This window comes from Thamnophis elegans, chromosome 2 (assembly GCF_009769535.1).
Source record: "Thamnophis elegans isolate rThaEle1 chromosome 2, rThaEle1.pri, whole genome shotgun sequence".
NCBI classification, from domain to species: domain Eukaryota; kingdom Metazoa; phylum Chordata; class Lepidosauria; order Squamata; family Colubridae; genus Thamnophis; species Thamnophis elegans.
In genome coordinates this window covers 22,577,686-22,598,090 of record NC_045542.1, presented here as the reverse complement: position 1 = coordinate 22,598,090, position 20,405 = coordinate 22,577,686, and the positions used below count along the sequence as shown (strand labels likewise).

Genomic DNA, 20,405 nt, shown 5'->3' with positions numbered 1-20,405 from the left:
AAATCAAACTCCTCTTGTATGGAAATGGACATATATTTTTTTTCTCAACAACAGCATTCAAAATAGGAAAAAACCCACAGACAAGATTTTCTGACGGTCTGTCGTCCAAGTATTAAACCAAATCTAAACATGTATACGTACCTTTCCAAAACCAACCAAAGTTGATTGGTGGTGCCATCTAGCTGGGTCCTTCATATTTACCAGGAGAATATATCTTCCTTCAATTAAGAAGATATGCATTCTTCTGCTCATAATCAAAACATCCTGCAAGTTGAAAGATAGTACACCCCAGCTAGAACTTTGCATTTTCAATGTTCTGATTTCCATTGTCTTTATATGTGTGTGTGTGTGTGTGTGTGTGTGTGTGTATGTGTATATGTATATGTATATGTATATGTATATGTATATGTATATGTATATAAATAAATGGTTATGTATGTGTGTGTATGTTCCAGCATAACTTTGGAACGCCTCAAGCAATTTCAACCACTTGATACACAGATGACTTACTCTCTGGAAACAAATACTGTGGGGGTAAGACACCCCTAACACCCTTCGTGGTGTGAATTCTGTTAATGATACAACCTGTTGTGCCTTCAAATGGCTTCTACTGTAATGCTGTAAAATGGCTTCTACTGTACAGCGCAGTGGAGTTGCCATGGTAACGGCTTCACAGTACTCCAAATGACGGCTCCCTCTAGTAAGGGGGAAAATTTAACATTAGAAATTGGTCTGGACATTTTCCCCCTATAAATAAATACCCGGACAACGCCGAGTTATCAGTTAGTAATTCATAAAGAATTCTATTTATTTATTAAATGTATATGCTACCCATCTCACTATCAAGCAACTAGGCAACTTTCAACATGATAAAAACAACATTATAAAACATTAAAACATTGGATGATTAAAATTAACAAAAGGGAGCTAGGATAGGAATTTTGGTTCCATCCAAAATTGTTGGGTTTGCAATGGTGGACCTTCAGGGAGAGTTACACAAGTACTACATCTTCTAATGCTACCTTTCCCATTCCTTGCCTCAGGTGGATGCTTCTTCGGTACGTGACTATTATACCTTTGTGTGGGGCATAATGCCAGATGGTGGAGCTTCTGAAGGAACCCTCCATTGCAGTGTCCAGTTCCAAGGTAGGCATATTTCGAGTGATTCAGAGCAGATTCATCAAAGCATACATGGCTAAATGTTTTGAGTAACACTTGAGGAATGACTTCCTGCCCAAGCAGAATGGTGACACAAGATAAAGTAGATAAACAGAACAACCAACCTTATTGAACTTGATTTCAGCAATCTATCTGGTGTGCCCTTTCAAAACAGCTACTCAAAACAGCTTAGGGAGAAGTTCATGGGAGACAATAAAATGGCCCAAAGTGCTCAAATCAATTCCATGCAGTGAAACTGGGAGCAAAATAAAATGCCATTTTGTACTAAAAGCAAAGCAAAAAGTTATTTAACTTCATCAGAAATTAAGAAAAGAGAATGTTAATCGAAACTGAGATTCTAATTTCCTACCTCTGGTTTTCCTTTCATCTGTGACTCATTAGAAGCCAAGCAATAAAAGAAAGTCCCATATTCAGAAGTCAAAAAAGTAATACAGTAAATATATTTGTCCTTTCACAGCCAGCTATTTACCTAAGCCAGGACCGCAGCAATATCACTTTCGCTATGTGGATCGCCATGGGGAGGTGCGTGGCCAAAGTTGTTCTTTCCAATTCAGCGAACCCCGTCCCATGGATGAACTCGTCACTCTAGAGGAGGCCAGCGATGAAGGAGGAGGAACTGACATGCTGCTGGTAGTTCCCAAGGCCACTCTACTTGAGGTAGGATGCTCTAAGCAACCCTTAGTTCTTCCTGTAAGCCAACATTCTTGACCCTAAAGCCACTTGAGGTGTATTTCTTTCCTTGAGTATAATTATTTTTTCATGACTAGTTGCTTGCTGCCTAACTATAGCATTCAACTCAGCTCAGGAAATTCTACATTCAGGTTTTCACTCAGCTATGAAATGCTCTAGATTTTAGGCCTGTTTACATTTTTTCAACCCAGCCTATTTTGTGAGGTTATTGTAGACATTCTTAGCGCCCTCTAGAGAAGGGCTGGCTTAGAAATAAATTGCAACAAACTCAATGTTTCCTGGTTTTAATTCTGTTCCATATCATCTCTAATACAAAGGGAATGTTATCATTTCCATATTAAATATACAGTATCTTCTGATATAATTAAAGGTTAAGCAATACCAGCAATGAGAGAAAGGTCCTATCCCTGGTGATTATTAGTGGAAAATATACTGGTTGCTTCCTTTGAGTCAGCATCTTCATTTTCAACATTCAAATTTGGAGATATATCATGGCACAAATTAAAGCCTTGACCTATGATCTGATGTTTTCCGCAGTATTGGTGTCAGAAGTTGGTCTTCTTCATGTGCTTGGGCTCCAACTTCCATTCACCTCAGCTAACTTGGCTAGCAATCTAAAAAAGTAGTACAACAACATCTCTGTGCCCAGTCTGTCCTCCTAAAGTGCCAAAATGAATGAGATGGAGCAAGAGTTTTAAGATGTCCTGGACTATCCATTCAATATTAAATGGCTGACCTTCTGCTTCCATCAAGCCAAGATAGCAGAGTTTTTCAATCTTCTGGAATTATGCCAGAACCATTAAGATGCTACTGAGACATTCCTTTTTTTGGCTTCGCTGTATAAAAAATTAAGTATCTGAAGATTGAGATAAATGCTTTTCCCTGGCACGTTGAGCTTTCCTCATGCAAAGCTATTTTGTAAAAGCAATGCAGCGTACAAATAGCCTCGAAATATTTCAGCCTGGAAAGATGATACCATGATTTAATTTTTAATCAGCTTTTAATCCTAGGAGAGCAATCCAAAGATGGTAAAATTCAGCCCACTGAATGAATGTGTCCTCTGACTTTGTACTTCAGTACAGTATCTCTCTCTCTACTTCCCCACAGACTCAGCTGGAAGAGAGCCGTCAGGAACAAGGAGCCCTGTTGCGCGAGTCCTGCCGCCTGAAGGAAGAGGTTCAAGAATTGAGAAGCCGCGCAGCAGATCTAGAAGCAGCACTTAGCTCCTTACGTGATGAGCACACCAAGCTGGCTGCACAATATAAGGCAAGGCAGAAAGCAAGGTTCTGCAGTAGGACTTGCCAGCTCTTCCAGATCCCACCTCTTCCCAAGCTTCAGGAAAGGTGTTGTGTTCCCCTCATCTTACTAAGCAAAAACTCAGGTGGCCACGATACTTTGTGCAACATCTGATTCCAAGCCTGAAGCAAGATCTGGGTATCTCTTCTGTACAGAGGGATGCCCCTCTGCCTTAATGCTTGCATCAGATTAGTTCGCATGCATGCGGTGCTTAGTAAAATGTCTGCAAAACATGCTTCCATATATCAGGTTCAGGAGAACATTAGTAGGAAAGGTGTATGTCTCCATCTCATACTTTTACGTCTGGTTGAGCATTGTGAGAAATAACTATTCTGGATCAAAATGAGCCTTACTTTCATCCAGTAGGGTTATTTATATGATGATGCGTTCAATTTTGTCAGCAAAACTAGCTGCTGGTTTTTATTTTATTTTATTCAAATGTTATAGATATCACTCACATTTCTTCCTCTCTACCCTCAACCAGGAATTGTCAAATTCTTACACGGAAATCTCCAAGCAGAGAGATACTCTAAGCATTCAAGAAACTGAGCACTTGGCCCGAATCCAGGAACTGGAGAGCGATATCCAGGGGATTGGAGAGAAGATGCTTCAGAGGGAGACGGAATTAGACAGGTCAAAGAAAGCATCTCAAGTACAATCAAAAGGGAGAGAGGTGATGGGAGGGAAAGAAGGAGGGAGAGAGAGAGAGAGAGATGGGAGTGGGGGGGACAATGTCTCTGAGCTACCAATAGGCAATTAGTCCTGTTGATGTTCTAAGAACTCATATTAACTCAGATATTCAAAGTTTCTAGGAGCAACACAGCCAGAGAGTATCAGATTGGGGGGAATCAGAATCATCATGGAATCAGTTCTCTGTGCCATTCTAACTCAAGCTCAAGGAATCGTCCCAGGATTTAATATATTGTGTCCTGGTTTCCATATCTTTGGTTTTATCAGCGGATATTCATTATCATTCAGATTATGAATTAAATGTAGATGGATGAAGTATAGGAATGAAGGAAATTTAGGAATCAACATTGATTTTTACATTGTTTGTTACAAGCCCACTCTCAGTGAATTAGATTATGTTGGGGAATGTTTTCGTACAGAGAAGCTGATCTATTTAGTAACCTAGTGATGCCTTGAAATTAATAGGCTGTGGCTAAAGCATCATTTTGGAATTAGGCTGCTGGGCTAGTGGATGCTCATGCTACATTGAGGATGATGCAAAGATGGAACTAAAGGGTGGCTTCTAAATAGGTACGGTAGGTAGGTAGGTAGAGGTAGAGACAGAGAGACCTATTTTAGAGATCCTCTGAGTAGAAAGAGTACAGTGAATATTCCTCACATGTTCCTATACTTTTTGGATCATTTCTGCTACAGGGTGAAAGATACAGTGAAATCACTTCTGAGGGAGCAGGAACACATCCACCATCAGCTCAAAGAAGAGAATGCTGAGAAAGAGCAGTACCAGGTGAGCATGGAGCAACAGGTTTGAAAAGAGTGAAACAAAGAGGAGCAGGAAACCAGAGCTGGCATCGTTAGCCAAGCAGCTAGCATATTGGAAACAAGTCTTCTCTACTCTCCAGGTCAAGCTGCAGGCTTCCAAGGAGGAGAGCCGTAGCCTGGCCTCCGACTTGCAAGAAGCCAAGACTCGTCACGGCGAGAAAATCTCCCAGGCTCTCCTGCTGCAGGAAGATATTCAGAAGTTGCAGCAGAAGCTGGCAGCTGCTAACCGCCGCACAGTAAGTACTGTCAACTCGCAAACCAATCATGGTCTGCTCTCAAGTTGCCATGGGCAGGAAGAGGGGAGAATTGATGGAGTAGTTCAACAGCCATGTTCAGAAGCACATTCCATGCATACCTTCCTCAACTTTGGATCTCAGATTACCAGAGCCGGTCTGAAAGGCATGGTTTTTACAGCCCACGGAAGTGCCTCATTGGACAATGTGATTAATGACACAATCACACTCTGGGAGGAGGGGGAAAACAGTCACAGTTGAACTGTAAATCACGTGCAGCAGAGTTGACCTCAAATGGGAACAGTGCTGACGTTACACCTAATAAATAATTGGATTTCTTTTGAAATTTGGCTCAAGGCTCATGAGTTAATTAGGGCATCCATTGGAACCCTGACAGTACCCGAAGACTGGAAGCCTCTAGGAATATTAAAAATAAGGTTATCAAGTCCAGCACGCTCTCTCTAATGGTGTCTCTAATGGGATGATTTTGGTGTTCTCCCAGAACTTCTCAAGACACCCAGTCTTGATAACCTATCTCCAGCACCTAGTAATTTCTGTCCTTATGCTAGGAACCCCTTTTTGCCTATCCTAAATGCAAGTAACCATCTAATTTCCTTGAGTATGGAGCCTTAAATGGCCATCCAGTGGATATCCCTAAACCAGTGGTTATGCTATTTCCATTATCAAAAGAAAGGTAGTAGTTTACAACAAGAAGCGATCCAGGATTTCAGGATGATAGTTTAGACCAGTGGTTCCCAAGCTTTTTTGGCCTTGCCCCACCTAAGCATCTCTAAAAACCTGATGCCCCCCATGACATATAATTCTTACTTTACTTAAAAAGTGAACTCTACTGACAGGGAGGATGCCTAAAAGGCCATTAACTTGGTTTAAACAAGGTTCAAATTGCCCCCATTAAAAATCAAATTGCCCCCCTGTGGGGTGTGGGGCCCATATTGGGAACCACTGGTTTAGACTGATAAAAAACAAGGTTGAACAAGCAAAGCACAGATCAGGACATGTCATAGGCAAAAAAATCTAGGGTGATGTTGCTTCAGGCCCAACCCTTTTTCTCCAAACATGTTTTGTGGAAGAAGATACATGTACAAAATGGCACCAGTTCTACTGGACACTTCATGAATTAGTTTTTAAAAATTCTAATAGAAATAAGATATTTAATTATGGGTGAAGTCCTTTAAACCCACAGACTTTGTTTTGTAAATAGTCTTGGAACAAAGTTACAGCCAACAGAACTGGTTTCCTGTTAGAGAACAAGAAAGAACTGATGAAAATCAGCCAGCTGTGATCGAGGAAAAACCACTTGTTCTGTCAGGACTTGCAGGGCAGAGGAGTGGATGGGTGGGAACCAGAACCCAGGGATTTATTTTTATCCCAGGCAAAGAAACTAGATCAATATCTCTCTTTGCAAAAATCAGGAAAGGTTTTTTTTGTACAAGAATTAGGTTAGAGCTTGAAAACATCAAGTATTAGAAGACACACCATCCTGCAGAATCCATGCTTGTACTTGCTGGGACAGATTTCCCACTTCAGGATTAGAAAGTTTGTTGAATCCTAATGGCTGCTATTATAGTCCATTTATTCTCTTCCTGGGGCTCTCCTAGTACCATAAAGGTTGGACATGGCCTCTCCACCTTCCCTTGGCCCTCTTCCTCTCAGTCCTCTCTCTTTCTAGGCACAGATGGAGTCCTTGTGCGAACAGTTACGCACCACACAGGATGTTCTGGCTGCCAGCCAGCAGAAAGTGGCTCTTTTAGGGGAAGAGCTAGCCAGTGTGGCCTCCATCCGAGACCGCACCATCTCTGATCTCCACAAGAGCCGCCTTGAGGCAGCTGAGGTGAACATCAAGCTTGCTGACATGACCCTCAAGTGGAAGGAAGGCAAAGGCCAATGGTGGAAGGAGAAAGCCATGCTGTTGCAGAATGTAGAGGTATGTGGGACACTTGTGCATGTGATCCCCCAAATCAGTTGAGCAAACTTCTGTGGTTTTTTTTTTGTTTTGTTTTTTTTGTCTTCATCATTTATGTTCCTTCTGTCTTGTGGGAAGTCTGCACCATGCATGTGGAAGCCTCATATCATTTACCTTCTCAGCAATCCAGGGCTGAGATTTAACTGAGAGGGAGCAAATGGTCTAGAATTATCTATAATCAAGTGGCATTTCGACACCAGATCCCCTTCACACCTAGTCCAATATTTTCAGCACTATAAATAACACTACCTTCCCCAATCCACATAAGCATTGCCTATTTTCTTTGTAGTAGAGAGGGAATGAAGCAAAAGGATCATGACATCCATTGATGCAAACATGGATCTTTTTATTTTGGATTGAAATTAATCTCTGGGGAAGTTTTTTAATTAGTTGTGCATGCAGAAAGAACAAAATCCCAAAGCAGTTGAATTGCCGAGATTGAATGTTTGGGAGTTTCAAAAGAAAAAGAATGATATGGCTTTGGACCTAAATTATTCTGAATTTTAAAGGGATAAAAGAGAATGTTTGTAGCTCAGGGTTGAACTGTGGGTTCTTGGTGCTCTCTCATGCTGATGATGTCACCTAGTTTGGTAACGAAAACTGCAAGAAAACAAGCAAGCTCAAAGAACACCAAGTACCCCACAGAATTTTAAAGCATTTCAATGCTTCCCCAGATTCCCTTCCTGGGGAATGTTTCTAGCAAGGGATAAACTTTTCCTAGTATACTGCAGTACATTATCTTCTATAAGCTAAATCTAAGTCTTATTGAGAGGGATGCATTAAAGGGTGAAGGCTTCCATCATTTCAGATTTTATGTGTAAGGATTTGGGTAGGAATTTGGGACATTTGAATTTGAAGGTGGGTGTTTTGGCTGAAAGTGTTCTGAACTTAAAGCAATCCTATAGAATTGGCCTTCTGAGCTTAAAGTGGGGCTAGTTCGAATTTCAAACACTTCTGGTAAGGTCAAAACAGTTTTGAAACATTCAGTGAAGAGTAGCTGTTCCCAACTCCAGTTGGGATGATTTGCTTTGGAAGTTTCAAATTTGAAGTGTTTTACTTAACTATTAAAAGGAATCTCATTTTATGTTTGAATTTTGTACATGTGCCAATTTTTTCCAGTATGATCATACACCAAAATGTTCAGCAATCTAGTTTGCTCTGTGGAATCCCTTTTATCAATAGCGTGGATCTTGTGGAGAACTATTCTGTCACTATTAACTATGAACTACTTCATTCTTTCCCCTCTCCCTCACTCCTTCTTCCCTCCCTCCCTCTCTCCCTTCTTTCATTCATTCCCACACTCTGTTAAAACGGGCAGAATTGCTGGGATAACTAAGTCTATGGACAAATCTACAGATGAATCCTTCCTAACCTAACTGCTCTTTACAGTTGTAAATGTCCCTGAACTAAAACTTTTGCTAGCTCTGTCAACACGGTCATTGCTGAGGAGTTGGTGGGTTTATTTGTTTCTTTATTTATTGAATTTCTATTTATATAGTTGCCCATCTGACTTTCACGTGACTTTGGACAGCATATGCAATTAAAACAAAATTTACAAAGTTTACATAATTTATTAAAAGCGATTAAAACTGTAGTGAGGGCCATTATTGTCATTAAGTAACATCTAGACTTCCTTGGGTTCTCCAACTCTGCATATTTCATGAAGAATCTGACCTTGCCAAGTAGTTTAATAGCTTTCCATAGAGCAGATGGAGTGGGGGGGGGGGAGGGGTTAGTAATCTCATCCTGCACTGACCCTTCCTTTCAAATTTATGTTTTGCTAGGCCGAGAAAGATAAGATCCTGAAGCTGAGTGCTGAGGTTCTCCGTCTTGAAAACAACTTGCAAGAAGAAAGGGCACAGCGCCAGGGGTTGCGTATGGAGCTGGTACAGGAACGGGATGCCAGTCTGGTAAACTATCTCCACTGGGAAAAGGATTCCATCACTCAAGGAGGGAGGGAAAACAGAGACTACTTTGGATAGTGGCTTCAGTCCTCTCACAAGTAGGAGCCGTTTACAGATTAAGATTGCCAAGATTCCAGGAGGACCTTTAACTCCCTTGCCTGCTGTCTAGATGGGTTGCAAGACCTCTTTATCTTGCAAGGATCACCAGCAGAGAAAGGTTTGAAAAGAACTCTTGGTGCTCTTCCTCCCTTGCAAGATGCATGATTCTTTCTGTGACTTTTGAAATTATTGACTAAAGGCTAACAGAGCCTATCCTTTCATTTCAATTCCTCTTCTTTTTTTTATTCCAATTTGCCAGTCACTATCCTGTTGTCACTGACCATCCTTAGTCCTCACACATAATTTTTTTTGTCCAGACCTTCAACAGTCCTGGATATCCAATTATTTGGTTAGATGTATCTAGGAAGGGGACGTGGTGGCTCAGTGGCTAAGACCTTGAGCTTGTCAATCAGAAAGGTGGTTCGAATCCCTAGCGCCGCATAACAGAGTGAGCTCCCATTACTTGTCCCAGCTTCTGCCAACCTAGCAGTTCGAAAGCACGTAAAAATGCAAGTAGAAAAATAGGGATCACCTTTGGTGGGAAGGTAACAGCGTTCTGTGTTCTTTCAGCATTTAGTCATGCTGGCCACTTGACCACGGAGACGTCTTCAGACAGCGCTGGCTCTTCGGCTTTGAAATGGAGATGAGCACCACCCCCTAGAGTCGGGAATGACTAGCACATATGTGGAAGGGGAACCTTTACCTTTACCTTTATCTACAGAATAAGTCTTCTTAACTTGGGTGCTCTCTAGACTGCAACTCCTTTAGATCTGTTTTGACCATCCTGGCCAGGAGGTCAAAGAACTGTTGTCTCACTGTATCAGGAGACCACCAAGTTAGGAAAGGCTTAAACACAAGGCTCACAAATGGAGTTGGTCAGTGGTGAAGGGGAGGCTCCGCCCCATGAATAAAATAGGGATGCTAGAAAATGGACAGAGCTTTCTAAAAAGGAAAGGAGCTGTCTCAAAATCCCAGCATTGGGCATGAGCATTAACTACAGATAGTCCTTGGGTTACGACCACAATTGAGCCCAACATTTATGTGGTTAAGTGAAACACTTGTTAAGTGGGTTTTGCCCCGTTTTACGACTTCTCTTCCCACAGTTGTTAAGTAGATCACTGCATTTGTTCAGTTAGCAACATGGCTGTAAAGTGAATCTGGCTTCCCCATTGACTTTGCTTCTCAGAAGGTCACAAAGGCTGATCACGTGACCCCAGGACACTGCGACCATCATTAAAAATATGAACCAGTTGCCAAACATCTGAATTTTGATCACATGACCACGGGGATGCTGCATAAGTATGAAAAACAATCCTAAGCCATTTTATTCAGTGCCGTTGTAACTTTGAATGGTCATTAAATGAACTGTTGTAAGTCGAGGAATACCTGTATTTAGTTCCCTAGTGGGCTTCATAACTCTCTATATATGTTATTCTAAAATTCCACTTTGGCAAATGTCACTTTTGCCCTCACCAGGTTCAAGTCTCCGAGAGCCGCCGAGAGCTACGGGAACTGCGGGCTGCCCTGCAGGTTAGCCAGAAGGAGAAAGAACAACTGCAGTCCGAAAAACAGGTTGGTGTGGCATCCAAATGGAGAGCTGACCAAAGCCCAAATTTAGTATGAGAAGAAGATACGAAGTGGCGAGAGGAGGAAGGCACTACAGCTCAGAGCTTCATGCTGATGTGTTTGCCCATTGTCTGCCTTCAGGAGTTGCTGGTGTACATACGCTGCCTTGAAGAACGTTTGGACAAAGTAGCAGATGAGAAATGGAGTGAATCGGTTCTGATTGACGAAGAGGAGAGAGCTCTGGATACTCCTGGTTAGTTCACCACCCTCAGTTAGCAGCCTGGCCAATTTTATTTAGTGACCCCGGTCCATGCCATCAGTAACAAAGGCAAAAGAAAATAGACATCAACAGACTTTGTTGAGTTCTAAAACTAGGCTTGTGAATCTAAATTTTCAAGCATCTTTAAACTTATTCAGAACAGAGCGGTCAGGGGTCTTGATGGAGTTTACCTTGAGGTTGAAGCTGCTTCTCCAGAATTTTGCTTAGCTAAATCTTTTCTTCCCATATTTAATCTGAAATGGGCAATATAGGATTGGTGGATTTTAATTCCTATGAATCCGTGGCTGACTGTGAGGAATGATGGGAGCTGCAGTGCAGCAATATCTGAGTACTAAATGTTTACTACCCTGGTGGGTAGGGCAACAACTGAGAAAATTTGTCCCTGTTGGTGCACTTTGTAATTCTTCCATTCTTTTCTCACTCTATGGGAACTCTATGGAGTACTCCATAATGAAGCTGTAAAGTCATACTTTAGATTTTGTCAGATATTTCTTCTGGGTAGATGGAACATCCTTTCCTAGGAATGTTCAAAAGGAGAGCCTTTTGCTTCCCTTTCCCAAATCCATGCCAAGTACATTAGGAAATATTTACTGTCCTTTTTTTCTTATTCCTTATGTTTCTTACCTTCAAGTTGTTCTGACATAGGCTTCCCAAGAGCGTGAAGCAAACTCCTGCTTCTGACAAAAACCCCTTTTATTGATTTACTGTGAACTCTGCTCATTCACATTCAGCAAAGTCTTTCAAGGGAGAATTTACAGTCACAGACCTTATTTGGCTTGGAGAGCTGCCGGCCAATATCTGCCAAACTTGGCATGGAGTCTTGGAGAGTCACGAACCAATAAGCAAACTAATTATCTCCTGCAAACTCCACTCCCCTTTTGCTCCTCTTTTATTTCCTCTGGGAGGGGCCATTCATCGTCCACCTGTGGTCTTATTCCCAAGTCGATCTCTGTTCCCTTCATCTTGTAACTCTGTGCATTTGCACACTGCAAAAGGCTCCAGCTGTTCATCTGCCTCACTGATGTTTGACTCTGAAGGCAGCTGATAACTGGCATACAGCTCTGGACCCCTCTCTGCCTCCGACACAGAGCCCTCATCAGAGCCTTACCCAGACTCCAGAACTGGCCCACATTCCTCCCCAATCTCCTCACTGTTTGAATCTGCTGCCAGCTCTGCTGGCTGCTGGCGGGCCACAACACAAGTCAGCATTGATTCCTGAGGACTGCCCAGCCAAGTCCCTGCAAGTTTTTTGGCAAGGTTTTTCAGAAATGGTTTGTCCTTATCTCCTTCCTAGGACTGAGAAAGAAGACTGGCCCAAGGACACCTAGCTTCCATGTCTACGGCAGGACTAGAACTCATGATTCCCGGTTTCTAGCTTAATATTCTAACCACTACAGCAGGCTAGTTCACTATCTACTTATCTGAAATCAATTCAATTCTGTTGACAAGAAGATAGGAGGGAGAAGGCAACCAAAGCAGGAAATGTCAGATAAATTCCTGGGATCAGGACAGGTTCAGATGTGAAGAAGTAGAGGAAGGGGAGAGTGGCGATGAAACAAAAAGGCCAATATGCAGGGCCCAGCAACAACAGTGTGAAAGGCCCTTATTTTTCAACTTTTAGAGGGCTCCATTCTTCTTGTGTCAGTGTTCCGAATAATGCATCTGCCAAAAGCAAAACTCCGAGACAGGAAGATTCCTCAAACAACATGTTTATTGGATACATCATATCGGCACAGCTAGTAAAAACCAACTCTAAAAGTTCCCACGGTTTTTAGCCTACTTAAAAGAACAAATGTTTCCTTCCCCAGATGTCACCGGTCACATTGTCCAATTAAAGTAACTGGCAGGCTGCTTGGTCACTTTTCTCCTTATTCAACTTCCATCTGTTGGGATGACCTTGGTTCCCACAAGAAAACTTTTTGTTTTGACTGTTAACCACTCTATCTACTTCCCCCTCCCTTCCCCCCTTCAGAGTTTGTAGCAACTATGAGGCAGCAAAAGATGGCTTCAGCCAGATTTGCTTCAGAGTTGACATCTTGTTCTTCAGAGCACCTTGCTTTTATGTTCCTTTTTGAGGACAGGAATTGGAAGAATCCTACCCAGCAACTCTAGATTAGCAAAACAAGCATGTGCTTGGGCACCAATGGATGGGAGGGCAGATTTACATCCTGGACAAACAGTCAGTTTCAGATTCAAGCCCTACTCAGAGGCTAACTAGAGCAAACTGAGCAATGTTTATTTTCTGCAAGGTCAGCCTCTACTGGGAGCATCATTGCTTTCTGGGAGAGATTTGTTTTTACACACACACACACACACACACACACACCTAATGTCATCATCTTCATTTTCATCTTCCAGGCTCCCTGGACTCCCTGTCTGATTCTGAGGATGAATGCCCTGAGGACATGCGCCTGCCCGCCCAGCTCACTTCTTACCGTCTGTGTGACACCCGGGCAGTGACCACCACGCCTCCCTGTGCCCATGGGTTATCTCACACAGTGGTCATCAGCCAGCCTGCTCCTATTGCTAGTCAGATCAAACAGCTGCCCGAGGATTCCAGTTCTGACTCGGTGAGACCCTGAGAAGCAAGGAAGGACCCCGCCCAGATATACTGTCCAAGGCGAAGGGCGAAAGAGTTGCTTTGGGGGTCCAGGCAAAGAGATGATCTAGCCCAGGGATAGGGAAGCTGTTTTGAGGTTTTGAAAGCATACTGTGAGTACCTGAGTGCCATGGAATCCTCGAAGGAGGCCTGGCACTTTCACGAAATGTTTATGGTTGGAGCATAAATCACTAGGAAGACGACGTCTTAAAAATGCTGCCCATCAACCCACTGGCCTCTCCTAAAAGATGCATTCTATCACACTGGCTTAGTTTATTATCTTTTGGGGCGGGCAGACTACAGGGACTCATTATTTTTATATATCAGATCCAGGGGCATTATGGGTTTCTGTGTTTGTGCGTGTGTATGTGTGTGTGAGCCTCGGTGGAGCAGTGGTTAGAGTGCAGTACTGCAGGCTACTTCTGCTGACTGCCAGCTGTCTGCAATTTGGCAGTTCAAATCCTACCAGGGCCAGGCTCAAGGTTGCTCAGCCTTCCATCCTTACAAGGTGGGTAAAATGAGGACCCAGATTGTTGGGGGTAATATTGCTGACTCTGTAAACCGCTTAGAGCGGGCAGTTAAGCCCTGTGAAGCGGTATATAAGTGCTATTGCTATACACGCATGGACATCTGCACTAAAGGTTGATGTGCTTACTTTCCATGATACCAGCTTCCAATTTTGTGAATTTAGAGAAACAATAATATCCAAAAGAGGCAAGAAATGTGATTAGCACCAAGAGAAGTGCCTATTGGCCTGGATCTGTACCCATCTTCCGATGGCGTTTAGCTTGATTAGCTACAACTCTCCAGAATTTTAGGCAAGGACTCTTTCTTTCATCTGCTTCCCATAATTCTTTTAGCTGGAGAGATTGAACCTAGATCTTTTCTGTTCAAATCAGATGTCCTGAAAGGAGGATTCTCTATGCAGGCATATATTGTAGGTAACTTGAGGCATAGGAGTTGTGGTGCCCTCCAGCATAGGAAGAACAGGCCAGTTGTCGTGAGCATGAGCCAAAGTCAAACATACTGAAAACATGCCTCTTTTCTAATTGTAGGAAGCTGAAGATGAGAAGGCAGTTCTGATGGCAGCTGCTCAGAGTGGGGGTGAAGAAACCAATCTACTCCTTCCAGAACTGGGTAATGGCTTCTGTGAAGTGGCCAGGTAAGGGGAAGTTATTCCATCTATACTGCATTTTCTCTTCAACCCTGTCCTCTCTCAGATGTATTGGACTATACCTGTAATCTAGAAGTGATATTCAGCAGGTTCTAACCAGTTCTGGAGAACCAGTAATGGGAATTTTGAGTAATTCAGAGAACCGGTAAATACCACCTCTGACCGCCCCTGCCCCCATCTATTCTCTGTCTCCTGAGTCCCAGCTGATCGGGAGTGAATGAGGATTTTACAGTATCCTTCCCCTGCCATGCCCACCAAGCCACGCCCACAGAACCGGTAGTAAAAAAATGAATCCCACCACTGCTGTAATCACTACTGGCACCCAGCTTCTGGGCAAGTGCCAGATTAGGGAATATGCTGAAGAATAAAATGAAAATACAGAAACTGCAATTATCTCTGTAAGAATCTCCGCTTTCTTCATGGGTGAGGTGGGGGGAAAGTGTTATCAGCAACATCTGAATATTTTCTAGATGGTACCTGTCAAAAGCTCAGAACCCAGGAACCTGGCCAAATTAGGGTTCCAGTAATTCGGTAATCTGCAGTCCTCCCTAGCCACTTCATAAAAATTGCAAAGCCAGACAGGTCATGGTTTGAAAAGAAGAGAGAAAGAAAATGCTGATTATGCAAAATAAGAAATGCTTGCAAATGTACCCAGTTTAATTAGGGTTTCATCTTCCAGCCACCCAAAGTGCCAGTCCGGATTGTCTAACAGCCAAATTCTATATATAATGACACAAAGAATATACACCGCCTTAGCTGTGGAAACGTGAGATCAAGGTTTCCCAGATTTTTTCAGAATAAAAATATGACTCTTTGGTATGTACCATATTTTTCGACCTATAAGATGCAACGGAGTATAAGACACACCAAGATTTTGAAAAGGTAATTTTTTTTTTAAAAAAGGTTTTTGAATTCCTCCCCAGTCCCCAAGAGCACTCTGCAGGCCTCCCAAACCCTCTGTACCCCCCTTTCTTGTGAAAGGGTTTGCAGAGGGTTTGGGAGGCCTGTAGAGTGCTCCTGTTTAGCTTAAGGGTCCTGTGTATCTGGAGGATGAAACCTTTCCCCTGCCTTCATTTGTGATGAACGTATCTTGGCCTACACTGGGGATCAACTCTCGCTGACCTTAATTCTGTGACTCTAGGCATTTTGGACCTTGACTGCCTGAGCAATTATTCTCTCTGCTCTGGTTTTGCACAGTGATTCCTATGGGAGAACATTCAGCACCATTTCAGAAGATCAATTTATTAAATTTCAATTTTTGAACGCTTTTTTAAAAATGCTCTCTCTCTCTCTCTCTCTCTCCCTCTCCTTCCCCCCACTCTCTTCCCCATGCTTTTCCTCCGTGCTTAGCGGACTGACAGGGCGGCAGATGTCAGAACCATCCGGAATGGGCGCATCTCCCTTGGACCTGCCCTCTCCAGGCTTTTGGAAGGAGTGTCCCATCTGCCACGAGCGCTTCCCACCCGAGAGTGACAAGGAAACAGTTGACACGCATGTGGACGGGCACTTCTTTTTCAGCACCCATGACCCCTTCACTTTTGAATAAGCTTCTTGTCTCCATCACCACCACCATCATGCCCCCTTGTTCCCCCCCCCTCTGTCATTTCAGTAGGATTCAGGTTGGTTCCTTCCCTCTCTTCTTGCTTCCATGGGGAGTTTCTTATTATCCTAGCACAATTCTGTCGTTGGGTCATTGACGGCTGTAAAAAAACTGTTGTCTTCCATGGACCTTTTCCAAGGTAGAACAGTCAGAGCCACTTTGCATCAGGAGTTGTATCCTCAGAGATGGGGACTAGGTGATATTAAACAGTAGTGGGGTGGACTGTGTATTGCCACAGAGCGGTAGTTGTCCAGGCATTTTGTATGATCTTTTACAGATATCCACAATGACTTTGCCTTCTTGTTTGCCTGACAATGTACCGGTGCTGCAAAATTCTTGAAAATGCATGTATCCACAAAACCCATCAAATATATGTAGGTCCTCCCTGCGCATCTGCCCAGAAGCTTTATGGTCCCTATGCAAGGAAATCTGCTGTTTTCACACTGTCCAGTGATGATCAGATCTCCTCACTATGGAAGGTAATGATAATCTGACCTTTGCCCTGAAAGGACTCTGTAGGTTTTATAGAAGTTCAGGAGCAATTGCAAGGGAGATATGATCATAGCGCTTAGCACATAGGTTTATTTACACATGCACACACACACACACGCACGCACACAAAATAGTGCTTTACAGCTATACAGCACTATCTTGGGCTGTTTACAATGTTGGCCTATTGTCCTCAACCACCTGAGTCCTCATTTTATTGACCTTGGAAGGATGGAAGGCTGATTGAACTCCCTCAGGATTAAACTCCAGGCTGTGGGCAGAGTTTGCCTGCAATACTGCCCTCTAACCACTGGACCACTGGGTTTGCTCAATAACAAGCAAATGGAGACAGAAGAAGAAGAGGTTTCAGTTTCCTGATCCGTAGCAGCTGAATTGAGATGAATGGGAAAGGAAAGTCTTGAAAAGTTGTGTAGGTATTGAGGCTCCAGTCACCCATGCAGCACCATATTTGGTTTTCCTATTATAAGGACTGCTGATCCCTGGCCTCCAGGCTTAATAAGATTCCTTGTGGCTGATTTCAGCTGGAATCCAGCCATACCTGGGGAGGCACAAATTCTGTACCCCTGGAATTAACCAAAAGTCAGTATTTGGGAAGTTCTCAAATTAAGGATATAAATTCCTTGGTTATAAATAGTTGGGTGAATTTATATCTACAAAACAAGTGTTGGGGGGGGAGGAAGAGTCGGGGGGCAAAAATGTCCATGTTTAGAGGGTACTTCCCTCTCTTTTCAGTGTTAAATGCAGGACAGCAGAGGAAAGCTTGGCCCACCCATAGTTTAACTCATCAGTATGTAAAAAGAAAGAAAACAAATGAAATGCAAATGAACAGATTGTCTATTGGTTTAGCTACTGGTAACTCTTCCAACAAAACCTCAAAAGGATTTTATTGCTTATATTTATATATTATATGGCAATGTATGTGGGCTTTTTAAAATAAAAGCTAAAGCAACCAGACTCGCAGACATGTAAATTAGAATAAAATAGTGAAGAGATACCATAAAATCTTTTTCTGCATGTCTCATCACCACGAGGGAACAAAATTATACAAATTCACAGGCAAGGTTGTTTTTCTCCCTTAAACATAATCAATAACTTTCCTAAATTTGGCTGTTACCTTTACATAAATGACGAAAGGCAAGTTTATTCTGTTGTCATTCCCATTCTCAAATATTCAACAATATTATTTAAAGTGGAGAAGGAGAGACATTACAGTAATGTACAGTAACTGCCATTTCTTTCAGGGAATGGAAAGTGGTGAGGAAGGATATACCTAAGAGATATCTTTAAATTAGAAATTAATTGAAGTGGTTTTAATCAAGTTAACTTTCTTTACCTCCCACCAGAACAGCAATTGGTGCATTTTCCTTCCAAAAGGAACCAAAATGAATAAAGAGCAGAGCAAATAGCAGTGGCTATCACATGAGAACTTTGCAACATGTAATTGATCAGATAATTCACTCTTAAGAATTAGCAACAAGAATAGCATTTTGCCACAGTGTTAGTGCTATTAGTATTAAGCAGAAATACATATATTTTTGAGCTAGGGACAATGCATCTGCAGAAAACATTGAAGCATGCTTATCTCGATGCTTTTGATCATAGCTGTGCATAAATGTACTTTGGCTCCAGATTTACATTTTCTCACCACAGAATAAATTAGGCCCATTATGCAAGTCAGCTCATACTAAAATAAATTATGCTTCCAGAATAAAAGATAGCAAATGTATCTGTTTCAGAAGAAAAACCAAATTAAATTACTATAAGATATAGAGTCCCATGTTAGCTTAATTACTCAATTTATATTTAGCACAAATATCTATGATACATTATATTAGCACAAATATATACAAGAGATTTATATTAGCACAAATTTCATCATAAATAATGCAAACCCAATGTAGCAAAGAATGTCAATAGCAGAAAAAGGCAGAAACTGGAGTTAAATGATGTGAAGAGAAGGGATGTTCTACAAATAGCCAAAGATCAAGTTATGAAGAGTGCCAACACCAACTGCATGGTATGCAGAACCTCATGGATTAGAGAGTTAAAGCAACCTTGCCAGTCCTATTCAGATTCTTTTGCCTTAAAAGTCTAGAAATATAGGGATTATTTCTTGTGTGTGCATTGTATCTGCAGTTCTGAACTGTTGGGTATGTGTAGTTACTCCCTGACACATGATTTATAATTCAAGGCTCTTTCCCCCTTCAGATCGTAGCCTTTGGTGCAAACCTCAGGTGAGGTGCTGGGGATGCATCCGTATGCAATGCTAGCTCTGACTGGTAGGCGTCTAGAGGCCCACCCATGAGTATCTTTCTTCCAGCAAGGATTCCATCTCTTGGATAACACCTGAAGCTAAACCCCCTGATTATGGAGGTGTAATCTGAGGCTTTAGCGATGGAGTTCACCATTTAAAACTGCAAGTGAGGGAACCTATGTTCACATGTTCCAACATGAACATATCTCCCTCTGTGCAAAATAATAATAATAATAATGGCAACCCGCAGCGTGACAGTGGAAAAGGTTCTAGGATAATGCACCTAATACATTGATGCAAAGAGAGTTTGGAGGAGCACTGGAACCTGAGACATGGCATGGGTAATTTGATCTGGTTCTTTGTAGAAGAAGCTGTCAATCATGATGGGGCTGCATGAGTAAATGAGATCCAAGACATACGAGAAGAGACAAGTGCAAGGGGGCGAATGTGAAGATGGTTCTCAACCAGCCACAGTTCCTTAAGTAGACTTGGGTTTTGTTTGTTTTTTTGTCTTCACCTCTTAAGTTGCTCTTTCCCAATGCTGTGCTGAATCTATTGCTTCATTCTCAACTTGCTGCCTTGTGACTACTGATGCATGTGTCTCCTTTTTGTGAGATTGCGCCTTTGGCTTTAGTTACCTCTCCTTTGACATCATAGCCCTTGTATATATCCCCTTTCCCACGCTTGCTGAATTTTGCATTTGCTTCCTTCTAATTGTGAGGTGGGATGGGTGGGTTGCAGTTTCTCCTTGCTTCTGTCTTTTGACCTCTCATTTGAGTCACAAGAGAGGAATGTAAGATCCAGGTCCTGCTGTGAAGGAGAGAGACAGTACCTCTCTAGGGACTTGTGCCTTTTGAAGATATAATGCTACAAAATGCCTCTTCATGCCTGAACAGCTATCAGACCCAGGATGGGAGTCAGAATGACCACTAGATGGTAGCAAAGAGTTGGAGGGTTTTTTGTATCTTTGCTGCCATCTATCAGACAACTAAACACTTACAGCACAGGTTTGATAGCTATACATTCACATTTTTTTTGGAAATCTTTTCCATTGATACCTGCATTTGTAGCTTTGTGTTCTCCTCATCTGTTTTTTTCTTTCCCCTAAACAGTTGAGGGTTTTCCCCACCACTAAATATAATAGCCGCTCAGAGCAATAATCACCCTTTTACCCAGCCTTGACCTTTCCCCAAGTCTATGTATAGGGTGTATATATACATGTATATATTTATATTTATATTTATATGACATGTTGCAGCTATTCTAATAAAATGCGGTCTTTCTGCAACTCACTGGTTTTTGTTTTTTATTTGAGCAAATTATGATTTGGAAAATGTGATATATTTTTTTCTGTTTGAGGGTCCTGCTGCACATTGCTGATGGCAAGTGGGGCTGAAGGAAGCTGGACTCCAGCTGGACTGGAAGGGAGGAAAGGGGAGGGGGGTGAGCATTTTTTTCTTTTTGGCATTCCTTTTCCTTCTCATGTAGCCAGACTTTGGTTCAAGTGAAGGCTGCTTGGAATTCGAAC

General features: G+C 42.3%; 1 protein-coding gene across 2 annotated transcripts in view; it reads left to right on the top strand.

The window, feature by feature from the left end:
* CALCOCO1 (calcium binding and coiled-coil domain 1) overlaps positions 1-20,165 on the top strand; it is a 39,658-nt gene extending 19,493 nt beyond the window's left edge. For both annotated transcript variants that reach the window (XM_032209457.1, XM_032209456.1), the window contains 13 exons: positions 1,044-1,146; positions 1,637-1,836; positions 2,977-3,135; positions 3,650-3,798; positions 4,549-4,639; positions 4,755-4,910; positions 6,598-6,852; positions 8,676-8,801; positions 10,371-10,466; positions 10,602-10,713; positions 13,099-13,310; positions 14,395-14,501; positions 15,864-20,165. In XM_032209457.1, coding sequence (XP_032065348.1) covers positions 1,044-1,146; positions 1,637-1,836; positions 2,977-3,135; positions 3,650-3,798; positions 4,549-4,639; positions 4,755-4,910; positions 6,598-6,852; positions 8,676-8,801; positions 10,371-10,466; positions 10,602-10,713; positions 13,099-13,310; positions 14,395-14,501; positions 15,864-16,059 — 1,962 coding nt within the window. In that variant the 3' untranslated portion in view covers positions 16,060-20,165. The remainder of the gene's footprint in view (positions 1-1,043; positions 1,147-1,636; positions 1,837-2,976; positions 3,136-3,649; positions 3,799-4,548; positions 4,640-4,754; positions 4,911-6,597; positions 6,853-8,675; positions 8,802-10,370; positions 10,467-10,601; positions 10,714-13,098; positions 13,311-14,394; positions 14,502-15,863) is intronic.
* The last annotated feature ends 240 nt before the right edge of the window (positions 20,166-20,405 follow it).